Below are 12988 nucleotides of genomic sequence, written 5' to 3'. Positions count from 1 at the left end.
AAGACCCAACTGAACACAACGTTGATCCCAAGCAGCATCAGAAATCCAAACTCCAAATGAACTATTGTTTTTGCATGTGTTTCCTATATTTTCAGATGGACCCATGATAGTTTATATTGAGCAAATATAGCATAAATAATATTCCTATTATCTGGTCAGACTTTACACTGGGTGTGAACCATTGGTGATTTATTAACCATTGGTACCATCTGAATGTTGCAACAGAAACCAAGACTCATCAAACCAAGCAACATTTTTACAATACATTACATTTTACAATACTTTCCAGTTTTGGTGAGCCTATACAAATTGTTTCCTGTTCTTAGCCAACAAGGGTGGCACCTAGTGTGGTCTTCTGCTGCTGTAGCCCATCAGCCTCGACGTGTTGTGCATTCAGAGATGCTTTTCTGCATAATTTAGTTGTAACAAGTGTTTTTTTGAGTTACTATTGCCTTTCTATGTGATTGGCTGATTAGAAATCTGCATTAACATGCTGTTGGGCAGCTAATAAAGTGGCCAGTGAGTGTATTTAAAAATTTCTTTGAGCAAAATAGTGTGATCTGCTTTGTTGGTAACAGGCAATTGTACTTATCACAAGGGGGAGCTGTGAAAAAAAGTTACATAGTGTTGCTTTAATAGACCCTTAGCTCCTCTTGACGGCTTTCAAATAAGTCTTGGGTCAGACAGTAGGCACTGTCTCTGTTTAGAATCAGTTCTATCAGTTTTTCCAAGGTAAAGCCACTGATCTGCAATAAAGTTTTATCATCCAATGAAATGAAACGCACTGATCACATCACACCGTATCATCAAAGGCTTGTGCGCTCCATCAACAAACAGTGATATATATGACATGCCATTTGGCTCTCAAGTGTCATCCATCTCTCCATCCTCAAATCTTAAAGGCTTAATGCTTGTGAATCCACTCTGCCTGCTGCATTACCATTACCTATTGGCACCCCTCCAGGACCAGATCCCGTACAAATAGACCAGATTTACTTAATGTACCACTGCATCTAAACATCACTGAGGATAGTTAATGACTTGTACTTTTATTGTGAAGTGGATGGCATTCTGATCACCTTGTGTCAGTGGTGACTACCATCTCAGTTGTGCTACAAACTCTATCTTTGGCTAAGATTAATTTTCCAGTAAATCCTTGACAATGTTCTAATCTGGTAAATGTGATCATGATCATAGGATCTGTTGGTAACTTCATCTCCTGAGACTTCCTACATGAGCCTTATTGACAATGAAAGATTAGAGAAATATAAACAAATCACTGGGTTGGGGTTTTGTCAGGTACTGTGCTATTATTCTAAAACTCAGATATCTAGAAAGCATCATGTTCCTTGTGCTGGAAGTATTGAACGCAACTATACGATCTTACCATCAACTGACCAGGGGTGAAATATTGCAATGATTGCTTGAAGCATATGAAGAAAACCCAAAATTATAAGTCAATCCGTTCACCCATTTACAGCTGCGTACAAAGCCATTTTTACTGCCAACATATGCATGAAATTCATATAAAAGGTTCTTTAAGTGCATAGAGAATGTCGTGAATGAGGAGGTAAGGAGTCGTTTGAAGCAACACTATGCAACTTTCTCATGTGGTTTCCCCAATGCAGATTGCACTGTTGTGCTAAGCATTTATATATTTTCCATTTGGCAGGGAATGACTGGGGCTGCATGACACAAAGTTGCATGCATGATTTCATGTGACATAAGTAGAGCTGCACAACTGATTTAAGATAATTGTATGCACATTTTGGTGGTAAAACTGGCTTTGTATGCAGCTGTAAATGGAAATATACAGTGTTCCAGGATGTTTTCAATACAAAAATGATAACTACACAATCACCACTCAGGCCATTCGACTGTATTTTTGACCTGCTGTCTGCAGCTACATTACTTAAGGGTAAGATCTACCCACTGTCCATCCTAGAACAGAAAACCCTCTCAAGCAAGAATTCATTCAAATGTCTACATCTTCTACTATTTTCATCTTCAGTTTTTGATAAAGGGTTAAAATCATGCATTGAGTACTGCACTCTCAATTCCCTGACGGTAATATATTCAATTCAATTCACCTTTATTTCTATAGTGCTTTTTATAATGTAGATTGTCAAAGCAGCTTCACATATAAGATTATGGTGATTTAAAACAGTGTCAGTTCAGTTTTTAGAGTTTAAGTTCAGTTAAGTTCATTGTGGTTTATTATTCACTGCTGAGAGTCCAAACACTTAAAGCTAAAATTTCCTGGATAATCTACAGAACAAACCATCATTATACAATAACTTGCCTAAATACCCTAACCTGCCTAGTTAAACTAATTAATCTAGTTAAGCCTTTAAATGCCACTTTAAGCTGTATAGAAGTTTCTTGAAAAATATTTCGTCAAATATTATTTACTATTATCATAGCAAAGATAAATCAGTCATTAGAAATGAGATATTAAAACTATTATGTTTAGAAATGTGTTAAAAAAATCTCTTCATTAAACAGAAATTGGGGAAAACATAAACAAGCGGTCTAATAATTCAAGGGGGATAATAATTCTGACTTCAACTGTATATATATTGTACATCTTTGTAATACAGTTGGCTGGTTTTATGCTAGCAATTAAAGAGTAAAATTATTTAAGTACAGTTTTTCTCAGTGGCTTTGGTGCATTTCTCAAATCACTATTTACATTTACACAACAGTTAATGCATTTCGCAAAACAATGTCTTTTCTGCACATCATAGTAGCAGTTTCTCATTCTTTCCAACACATTGCGAATGCTTTTGGACATGCATTAATTGCTTTCATACTCTGCTGTTTTATAACAATATCATTTGCTTATGTCATGTTAGTCAAAATTAACTAAACTTGCGAATGCTGGGGTTATTACATACAAAAATCTTGAACTAGTTGTTAAAATCTGTCAAGCTAATTTTGATTAAAAATTTAATCTTTTTTTCCAGAAAATGTCTTCTAAATTGAACAATTTCATAAATGATTTACACACCTGTGTGTGTGTTGTAGGTTCAGTTCCAATATGTACTGCAATATTGTTTACAGTTGTTCTCAGGTCTACCCAAAGGGAGTTTTTGTTTGTTGTAAATAAGAGTGTATTAATTATTTTGCACATACTGTGAATAAATTATAATTGCAAAGAGCAAATGCAGTAAAAATTAGGGATGGCTGACGGGAAACTGATGTTTTGACAGTGTCAAGATCCCGAAGCGCAAGTGTTTCGAAACACTGCACCGAAGCATGATCCAAAGCACCCAAGTCACGTGACTAAAGTGTTTCGAAACACCTAGTCACGTGACTGAAGCGATTCAAAGTATCGATCAGCTTAGAAACGTTTCGAGACCTGGTGAATCTGGATTTCACTGCCAAGGTCAAAAATATTCTGTCTCATATGGCCTAGAAGACTGCTTGCTGTTTCTATGCTTTGCATGATGTTTTGGGTTCGAATCCCGACTTGTACAAATACTCTGAAATTATGGTTTTATGTATTTTAATCATGTTTCTGTTTTGTGTAGCCTAAATAGGATACAGCTGCAGTTACGCCATCAATTTAGCATCCTTTTTGTAACACTGTAAAACAATAATAAATATTTTTACAGTATGGTTGTGTTTAGGGTAGGCGGACATTAATAAAATACTATAAATGGGAAATTTAATTAATATTATAAATAATTCTTGATAACTTCAGGCCACCGTTTCTGATCTAGCAACAACCCTTTTTTAAGACCAAAACAAGACATATTTATTCACAAATTGTTTATTCGGATATCAGACCAATGTTGAAACAAAGCGATACAAGAGCAAAGCATTACCAACTGTTATTAAAGCATTTCAAAACAACTGTTTAGGCTGGCTTCGACCCTACTATCCCCACATGGGAGTCTTACACCTAAACCACTGTACTAAATTACTTGAAGGACCAAGCATACAAAGTGGGGTTTAGTGCCTCAATTTGTTTAACTGTTCTTTACTGAAGCTGTTTCAGTGCAATACATAAAAAAATGACCACTAGATGTCACTGTAGAGTGGGGTTTTGAAACGTTTCGAAGCTTCGACACATTTGCTTCGACTGTTTCAGTGTTTCACGAAGCCTCGCTTTGCCCACCACTAGTAAAAATGTGAAACATACATATTCAGTGTCTTGGACTCAGATACCTCACAAAATGCAGTTATGTTTAACTTTACTGTAGTTCCTTAAGGGAACTCTACGCTGCATCTCTGTTAGGAGACACAATAGGATACCATCCCTCTTTTATAACCTTCTGAAGCACAGGTGTAATTAATCCAATGTAATTGGCGGGACGCAACGTGCGTATGGCGTCAGACCAAAGGTGTAAAAGCACCACGCACACAGTGAACTTCAGCTTTTTCTCTCTTCACTCTGCAAATGAGTTTGTTGATTTTGAAGCACTAGCAGTACTGATAAGGCACTACAAAAACCATTTATACTGAATACAAGCACACACTTTCATTTTCTGTTTAAAAAAAGTAGTAAAATGGAAAAGAAATTTAGATCATGTGCTCCTCCATGTCCTCGTTTCATCACAGAACAGGACACACATGATTTGTGTGTGCAGTGCCTTGGTCAGGAGCACGCACAGTCAGCCCCTGAGGGGGGTAGCTGTGTGCATTGCGATTCACTTCCTGGCCGAGTGCTGCGAAGTCACCACGCTCTGTTTGATAAAGAGCCGGCGGCGGGCGTGCCTGCGGCAACAATAGTGCACCCCCACCCGGACCTCTGGAAACTGTGGGTGTGGCCTCTGAGGGGGCCCACCTTGTAGATCTTGGTTTGTCAACTGACGACAGCCCCCTTTGAACCAATTGAGGATGTGTCAGAAAATTTTCTAACCCTTAAAACGTTTTTTTTTTTTTTACATCCATTTTTTTTTACGTTTTTTTTTTTTTTTACATCCATCAAGAAAGTAGGAGATTTACAAGCTTTGTCTGTAGCTCCTTCTTGTCTGGAATTCTCACCTGGTATGGTGAGAGTATTTCTGTACCCCAGAGCAGGGTACGTTCCTAAGGTCCCAACTGAGGTGGTGCGACCTACTGTGCTGCAGGCCTTTAATCCTCCACCATTTTTGACGCCAGACCAGGAGCGCTTGAATCTGCTTTGCTCAGTGCGGGCATTAGATGCGTTCGTACATCGTACGTCTGCTTGGCGTACAACAGAACAGTTGTTTGTTTTGTATGGCCCACCTAAAATAGGGGCATCAGCATCTAAGCAGTCTCTGAGCCGTTGGATAGTCGAGGCAATTTCACTGGCATATGAAGCTGTAGTGAGTCAACGGATCGTTCCAGAACCGAACAAGCCACAGACCATGTTATCCTTAAAAGATTGGTTGGTGCCTACATGTCTGAGCTTTGATTTAATTTTCAAAGCAATCCACAGGCACCCAGCAAAAGGCAATCCACAGGATGACTAGCCAGTCAACATCACAGTTGCGTGTTAATTAACTTTACACCTTAAAACAATAAGAGGCTCTACAATCAAAAACCCACCAAACTGGTTTTGAGAAGTACCTTTTGGTTCGCGTGTCCTTTTGCAAGGAATACACATTCTCAGGCAGACACAGAAGCGATCAGAAACGCTTCCAAAGTTTAATGGACATTTAAGTAAAACAGTCTATTTGAGTAATGTACGTTTGCTTTATGTTTCTGTAGGTTTTTGTGTGTACATGTTCCATGTGTTCAACAAAACTGTTATGGATAGTTATTGAGTAATAGCCCTCAGTGACAAATGAAATCTACAGAATGTTTGTGAAATACTTCATGCTTGGTATTGATTGAAAGCTAGGAACATTTCAAATGCATTGGTTTATATGAAGAAACCATACTATGAAAGGTGTCCATGTTATGAGACTTTATTTTAACAACTATGCTATCAAAGCAGCACCGACACAATTTGCTAACCCGGCCTTCTAGAGGGCGGAATTGGGGTGTGACTCCACCTGCACCTTCTCTGATTGGACAAGTATTGTGTAGACCAAGCCTCTACCAAAGCCTATAAAACTTTGAACAAAGGAATTTCATCGTCGTCTTTTGCCGGTCATCTTTGCCAGTCGTCACCGCCGTCGCTGCCCGGACGTCGCTCTTCTCGTGCTGTGGCCGTTACATCGCCTCGCCGGAAGCCTTGTTACATCACGGAGCAAACCGCAACCTTCACTTGCTGCCGGCTCGACCCCCGATCTGCTTGTGCAACCGCTTCAACAACAAGCCATCGGGTCAACACATCCAAACTCTTGAAACTCATCATAACTACAGGAACCCAGGAAGGACTTCGAACACCGCCTTGTCCAACATCCGTATCCCTAGCAACCGACTAAGGAAACCCCTCTTCACCGACAAGGGGATTCCATCACGTCACTGAAGTTGCTACGTTGACCAATAAGCTTCGCCGGGATTTCCCTTTGGACCAGTCGAGGAAACCAAAATTACATTAGAACGCAAGTAGCACAAACAAGATTTCTACCCATTACTGAATCTGGTGTGAATTATGTTTAAGTAGTAAAGAATAGCGAAATTCTCTGCTTTTATGGTTTCTCTCAGGTTGCAATGCTAAGAACTTAGCAAAGGCTAGAAGTTAAATCCACTCAGCCAAAACTCTCCTCAAACTGCTTGTGCGTGTGTGTATGTATGTGCATTTGTTTGTTTTACGTAGATTAGTACTTTGTGTTATAGAGTAGCAATAAACTTTTGTTTCGTTTTAAGATCCGTGTTGGTGTGTTGTGTGCTTTATAAGTTAATGCCTCAGCTTCAGATACTGTTACCTTGCTCATTAAATAATTAGATACTGTTTTTATATTGTTATTGTTGGCCACGTAATAATATAATATAATACAGAATTGCTTTACACTAAACGTTCTATTTGCTGGACAAATACTAAAGTTAAGTGTAAGCTTTAAATAATTCTATGTGAATCATGTTCGAATCTTTGATTCGAATCCCCAAAGTTTAAACATGATTTAAACCAAAGAGCTGATTCTTACAGAAGCCCTGCATCGGCCTGTACCTGAAGCGATCAGGGCCCACTCAACCAGAGGTATGGCGGCTTCCAAAGCCTTTCGTTCTGGCCAGTCCATGACTGGCATCTGTAACACAGCTGGGTGGTCCACCCCGCATACCTTTGTAAGGTTTTATCAGTTGGACCTGGACCCTACTCCAGGTTTCAGTGTCCTAGCATTCTAAGGAGAACTCATCCCCGGCATGTAAAACTATGGCGTGTTTGTGATAGCATTCCCATTTTGTCTCCAAACAGAGACGCAGCATAGAGTTCCTGAGAGGGAAGGTCTCAGGTTACGAATGTAACCATGGTTCCCTAAGGAAACGAGATGCTGTGTCGCATTGCCATACTTTTCATACCTGGTGTGAAAGAGGTATAAGCTGAAGTTCACTGTGTGCATGGTGCTTTTATACCTTTGGTCTGATGCCACACGCACGTTGCGTACCGCCAAATGCATTGGATTGATTACACCTGTGCTTCAGAAGGTTATAAAAGAGGGATGGTATCCCATTGTGTCTCCTAACAGAGATGCAGCGTCTCGTTCCCTTAGGGAACCATGGTTACATTCGTAACCTGAGACGTTTTCAAATGGCTGTGCAAATAGTATATAGTGCTGTCTCGAGCATTTTCAGGAAGTGTCACCAAAATCTGACTTCTGCATTGGAAAAAATGTACAGAGTAAACTGTCATAATGAAAACATGACAAAGCCATTTGACTATTTTGTTCAATAACAATAGTGCCAGGATGTTCATCTTGATGACACTGACATTTTCATTGATATCAATACTTGCTTTCGAGGAATGAGCTCTCCATTTTAAGCAAGTTACACTTTTTTGCCGGTTATCAACTAGGTTTTGCAGTTTGTACTAATTGTTTTAAGAAATGCATTAACTGTTTTACAAATGTAAACAGTGTTGTGAGAAATGCACCAAAGCGACTGAGAAAAATTGTAAATAAGTGTAAATAGCATGGATCATGAATAATGGAAAAGAGGCCACATATACTGTTTTATAGGGGCCAAGAATTTGGGCTTAGCCCATGATGAGCAGGAGTAATATTTTCCTCTGGTCCACACAGCTGTGGAATAACTATAGGGAGCTTGCATCCTCGCAGAACTAGACTAAAAGGAGTACATACAACTTATTAGGCTGATAAATAGAAGACCAAATTTGTAACACTAAATTTGTATCACGGAACCATGAAAATTGGGTAAGGCCGCATAGACAAGGCAACTTACTTTCTGTTTTTTATATAGCATTATGAATTTAGAATTTAGAATTAAGAGTGTTTTCTGGGAGTACATGCATTGGGGTTTCATCTACATTTATACAACTTGATATAAGCCCACACTGTAAAAAAAATTCTTAATTTTACGGTTTATTTAATTATTATGGGTGTATATATATATATATATATATATATATATGTATAAACTTAAAATAATAGCTGTTACATTACAGAAATTCAATGTAAATTTTTCTGGCACCCCTGCTGCCGGAAATAAAACATAAAATTAGGGATTTTTAAAAAAAAATTTTTTACGGTGCAGGACATAGCTGAACATAACCACATCTCCTGGGTCCTACAAAAGCTCAGCCAAAACTTAAGCTGGAGAATTGTGAGATTCATCATCAATTCATCAAGTTCCAAGATAGATAGATAGATACATGGACGGACTGGGACAAAAATTCAGCCCTGGCACTATAGCCACACCAGCCCACATTACCATACGTACTGTTTGTTTGACATTCTTGCCAGATTTTGATTATGTCCGCGTAACCTTTGATTGAGTCGACCCCTCTTGAAACTATCACCGATTGGGCCAAATGATTAACATTTACTATTATTATTACTATTATTACCATCATCAACGTCATCATAATATTCACATGTTGCACGAGATAAAAGCTGCTGCATGTAAAAACCAATACATATAAAAAATAATAATAAAATAAAAAAATAAAATAAAAAACCGACCGGCCCACATTTAAAAAAATGGTCCGGCCCTTCTGGCATTTGCCAGAATTGCCAGATAGCCAGTCCGCCCCTGGATAGATAGATAGATAGATAGATAGATAGATAGATAGATAGATAGATAGATAGATAGATAGATAGATAGATAGATAGATAGATAGATAGATAGATAGATAGATAGATAGATAGATAGATAGATAGATAGAACACACACTTAAAAATGACATTTGGTGTTTGTTCAAACTATCTAAAATGAGCAGAAACAAACCAATTTTTGCAACAGTTTAATAGTTTTATGCTTAATCCACTTAAATTTGTGATAGTTAATAAGCTAACTTAATTCCTTCAAGTTTTCCCAAGATAATATAATTGTGTGGAACCCAGCATTTTTTACAGTGCATTGCTAAAATGAAGTACATAGAGATAAACAGACCAGATAGTTGAATCATTAATGTAGCAGTGTTAAGCTTTATTATTGTAAAATGAACAACAACAAATAGTCTGGCCAAGAAAATTATATAAACAAAACAATTTTTTACATACTTTATTTTGTTTTTATTTAATTTTTATTAATTATTTTTAATTGTATTCATTAATTTAGATTCCTTTTTTATTTTATTCCCATGATTTATGTTGATAGTAAAGGGGAAAGCAAAACAGCCAGTAACTGTCCAGAAAAAAAAAAAAATACTTAAAGGGATAGTTAACCCAGTTTTTTTTATTCTGTCATCATTTACTCTCCTTTACTCTCCCTTTAATTCTCAGTAATTGAGTTTTTTCTTCTCCTGAACACAAAACAATTTATTTTGAAGAATTAAAAAAAAACAGTAATGCATGTAGATGTTTTTCCTAATTTACAACATCTTTGTGTGTGTGCGTACGTGCGTGCGTGCGTGCGTGCGTGCGTGTGTGTGTGTGTGTGTGCTCAGCAGAAAAAAATCGAAACTCATGAGGATTTAAGCCACTTAAGGATGGGATCATTTGTGAGCTATCCTTTTTTTTATAGGTGAACTATCCCTTTATACTGCTAGAAATGTATGCTACCGTAGTTTGTTTAGAATGTAGTGAGTGTACAGAGCTTGAATCTTTTTCTTTCTTTCTTTCTTTCTTTTTTTCTTTCTTTCTTTCTTTCTTTCTTTCTTTCTTTCTTTCCTTTTTTTCTTTCTTTCTTTCTTTCTTTCTTTCCTTCTTTCTTTCTTTCTATTTTAATTTATTTATTTGTTTAAACAGATATAGAGTGAATTTAATGTTGTCTGAGAAAAGGACCAAAACTGGAACCTTTAAAGGGTCAGGACTGAAGAAACTTATATTTATAACAATAAACTCAAAACAGTTTTGATTTGTACTGATATTTGTACTGATTTGTACTTTGTGCTGATGCATAATCACCATACTTTTCTTTTTTTTCATAATTTGTGTAATGCTTAATAATACTTGAAATGTAATTGTTTGGTAGTGTACACACGAATTGAGCACATTAGTATATTTTTTATCATGGAAAATATTTGCACAGTTACAATAATTATTGGTGTTTTATTATTTGCACACTGTTAACCCAAAAAGTTAAAGTAACTCACGCCATTTGAGAAAAGCAATTGCAACAAACCATTTAAATTCAAAAACTAATCCTAATGAGTACTGTGAACTTCAACTATTTGAGTAAACGAAACAATTTGAGCACATAAAACCCAATAAATGAAGAGAACTCAAACCAACTGATAACTGTAAAACCCAGTAAGTTAAGGCAACTTAAACCGTTTGAGGAAACCGATTGCTACAATCCATTTGAGTTAAAACTAATTTATATGAGTACTGTGAAATTGCTACATTTAAGTTGAAGTAATGAAGTATTTTATTAACTCATTGCCTTCAACACTGATTTCAAAACTGTTTTCAAATGAGTGGAATTAACTTTCAGTCAATTTTGAGTTAACTACATCCATTTCATTTGATTCCATTTCAAGTTGACCGTTGGGTTTTACAGTGCAGATATTACCTGAAAATGTGATAGAAACATGTTGTGGACAAGATTCTGCAGGAAAAAAAAAATCTAAATATATAAAAAGTAGAAAATAAATTAAATAAAAAAGAAATAAAAATAATAATCAAAACCAACATAATTTACATTCATTATTGATTAAAGGCATTTTATTGTGGTAACAGAGCTATTAGACAAAGTTTGGCAGGTGTTTTAAAGTAGATGGGATGTTTGTTTTTTATAAACTTAGAATGCATAACTTACAACAACAGTCACACAATATTAATAATATAGAATGACATTAATGTACAATACATATATGTAGTGAACAAATATATTGCGTTATGGTGCAAATAGAGTACAAATGCTTTGAGGAGAGGTTAAAATAAGACTACGTACTGAATGCATATTAAGATTATCAGCCTTTTCTGCATTGAGATTAATTTGTGCACCTGACTGAATGGTTACAGCACACACACCGTTACAGAAACATGCATGGGTTGATGCGTGTTTCTTGCGCTTACGCGAGTCAACCGCTCTGCATGCAGGCGCGTTTCCAAATGCCAGGCGCGTGCACGCATATAGTGAGAATGGGGGATTCACCGCACAGTGCACCCTGACCGGGGGCCCCGGTAATCTCAAAGCTCGTGTAATCACTTTCTCTTGTACCTTTCTGAAGAAGCAGTATGACGTTACGTCACACCAGCGCAAAAGTGCAGGCCAAGCAAATAAGCCGCTGAGGAGCTATTTGTAGGCATTGCTGCCAAACCCGGGTAAGGCTGCTCACTCTTCTGCAATCAATGCTTTTAAACTTGCTATTGCACTAGAAGCAGCATGCATTACATTTTTTGTTCATTCTGGAATGGTTCTGTTTGGAGAACTTGACCTGGATCATTTGATGACCGGCGGCCAGTGCGCGCAACCGCGCAATTACTAAATCCAGCTCAAATATTAACATTCGCAGGGAAGAGAACGCGTTGGACCGTTACACGATGACCATTCTGCATTTTGAAGCAGAAAGATTGTTACTTCTTATCATTTTCGATTAGATATCATTTTTTTCTTTCTATCTGAAATCATCATGCCACATACTCGCAACAGGAACCCAAGTCCAATCCCAGAGGTGACATGGGACACGGGCTTGAAAGAGATGAACGAGACCTGGAAGGGCGCAATTGCTTGCTTGGGAGTCGCTGTGTTTTTTGTCATGACAATTGGGATCATTTATTGGCAAGTTGTGGATCAGCCCAACAAGAACTGGATCCTGAAGGGTAGCTTTAGTGGACTTATTTGGGAGAGACGGACGCAAACTCTGGTCATACAGACACTGACCGAGGACAAAACTTTTGCGGAGATAGACGTGGAGAACGTGGGGAACACAGACATCGAGGTTCCGTTCGTGAGGAACATGTGCTGGCTTAACAAAACCGAGTTCTGCTACACTTGGGATTCGGTCGCAGAGGTGAAGATATCTTTGGAATCCGAGGAGGACTCGGATACTGAGTGCTACAGTGTAACCTGGACTCCAATTCACTGTCATGTGGACCTGAAGGTAAAATGCTTTTAGAACTAAACTCTTATATTTAGAAAAAAAAAAAATAGCTGTAAAGCATGCTAATATAAAGCGTTTAGAAAGTTCTGTTCCACACGTATTAAAAAAATAGATTAAAAAATAGATAAATTTTATATATTTTTTAACAGCCAGAGCCATTTATAACTGTAAAAAAATACTGGTTGCCTTAAATGTTTAAACTGAATCAAATTAACCCCACGATTCCATTAAACTTAAATTGTGTTAAACTGACTTAAAACAACTTGCGTAACTTAAAAAAATAAGTTAGAACATGATTAACTGTAATAAGTTGCAATGACCTAAACAAAATGCTGTCATGTGTCATGACTAATTGATCATATCATTTTTTTACAGTGTAGATAACTTTATATATCTAAAGAAAAAAGTAATTAAATAAAATAAGCTGTCTAGTTACTTTTATGGGATTAAGCTTTAAAAACT

General features: G+C 37.2%; 2 protein-coding genes across 4 annotated transcripts in view; both read left to right on the top strand.

Annotated features, from left to right (window-relative positions):
• The window catches only part of LOC147837707 (uncharacterized), an 838558-nt gene that overhangs the window by 506206 nt on the left and 319364 nt on the right, over positions 1 to 12988 (top strand). The window lies entirely within an intron of this gene.
• Positions 11727 to 12988, top strand: part of si:ch211-236l14.4 — a 69868-nt gene continuing 68606 nt past the window's right edge. For all 3 annotated transcript variants that reach the window (XR_015526516.1, XM_087312371.1, XM_088651695.1), the window contains exon 1: positions 11727 to 12526. Coding sequence is in view for 2 of the 3 variants with exons in the window: in XM_087312371.1 (XP_087168497.1) it covers positions 12056 to 12526 (471 nt within the window). In the remaining variant the exon portion in view is untranslated. The remainder of the gene's footprint in view (positions 12527 to 12988) is intronic.

Source organism: Danio rerio, chromosome 25, assembly GCF_052040795.2.
Source record: "Danio rerio strain M-AB ecotype USA chromosome 25, GRCz13ab, whole genome shotgun sequence".
Classification (NCBI taxonomy): Eukaryota; Metazoa; Chordata; class Actinopteri; order Cypriniformes; family Danionidae; genus Danio; species Danio rerio.
The sequence above is the reverse complement of the archived record's forward strand: the minus strand, read 5'-3'. Positions and strand labels throughout refer to the sequence as shown.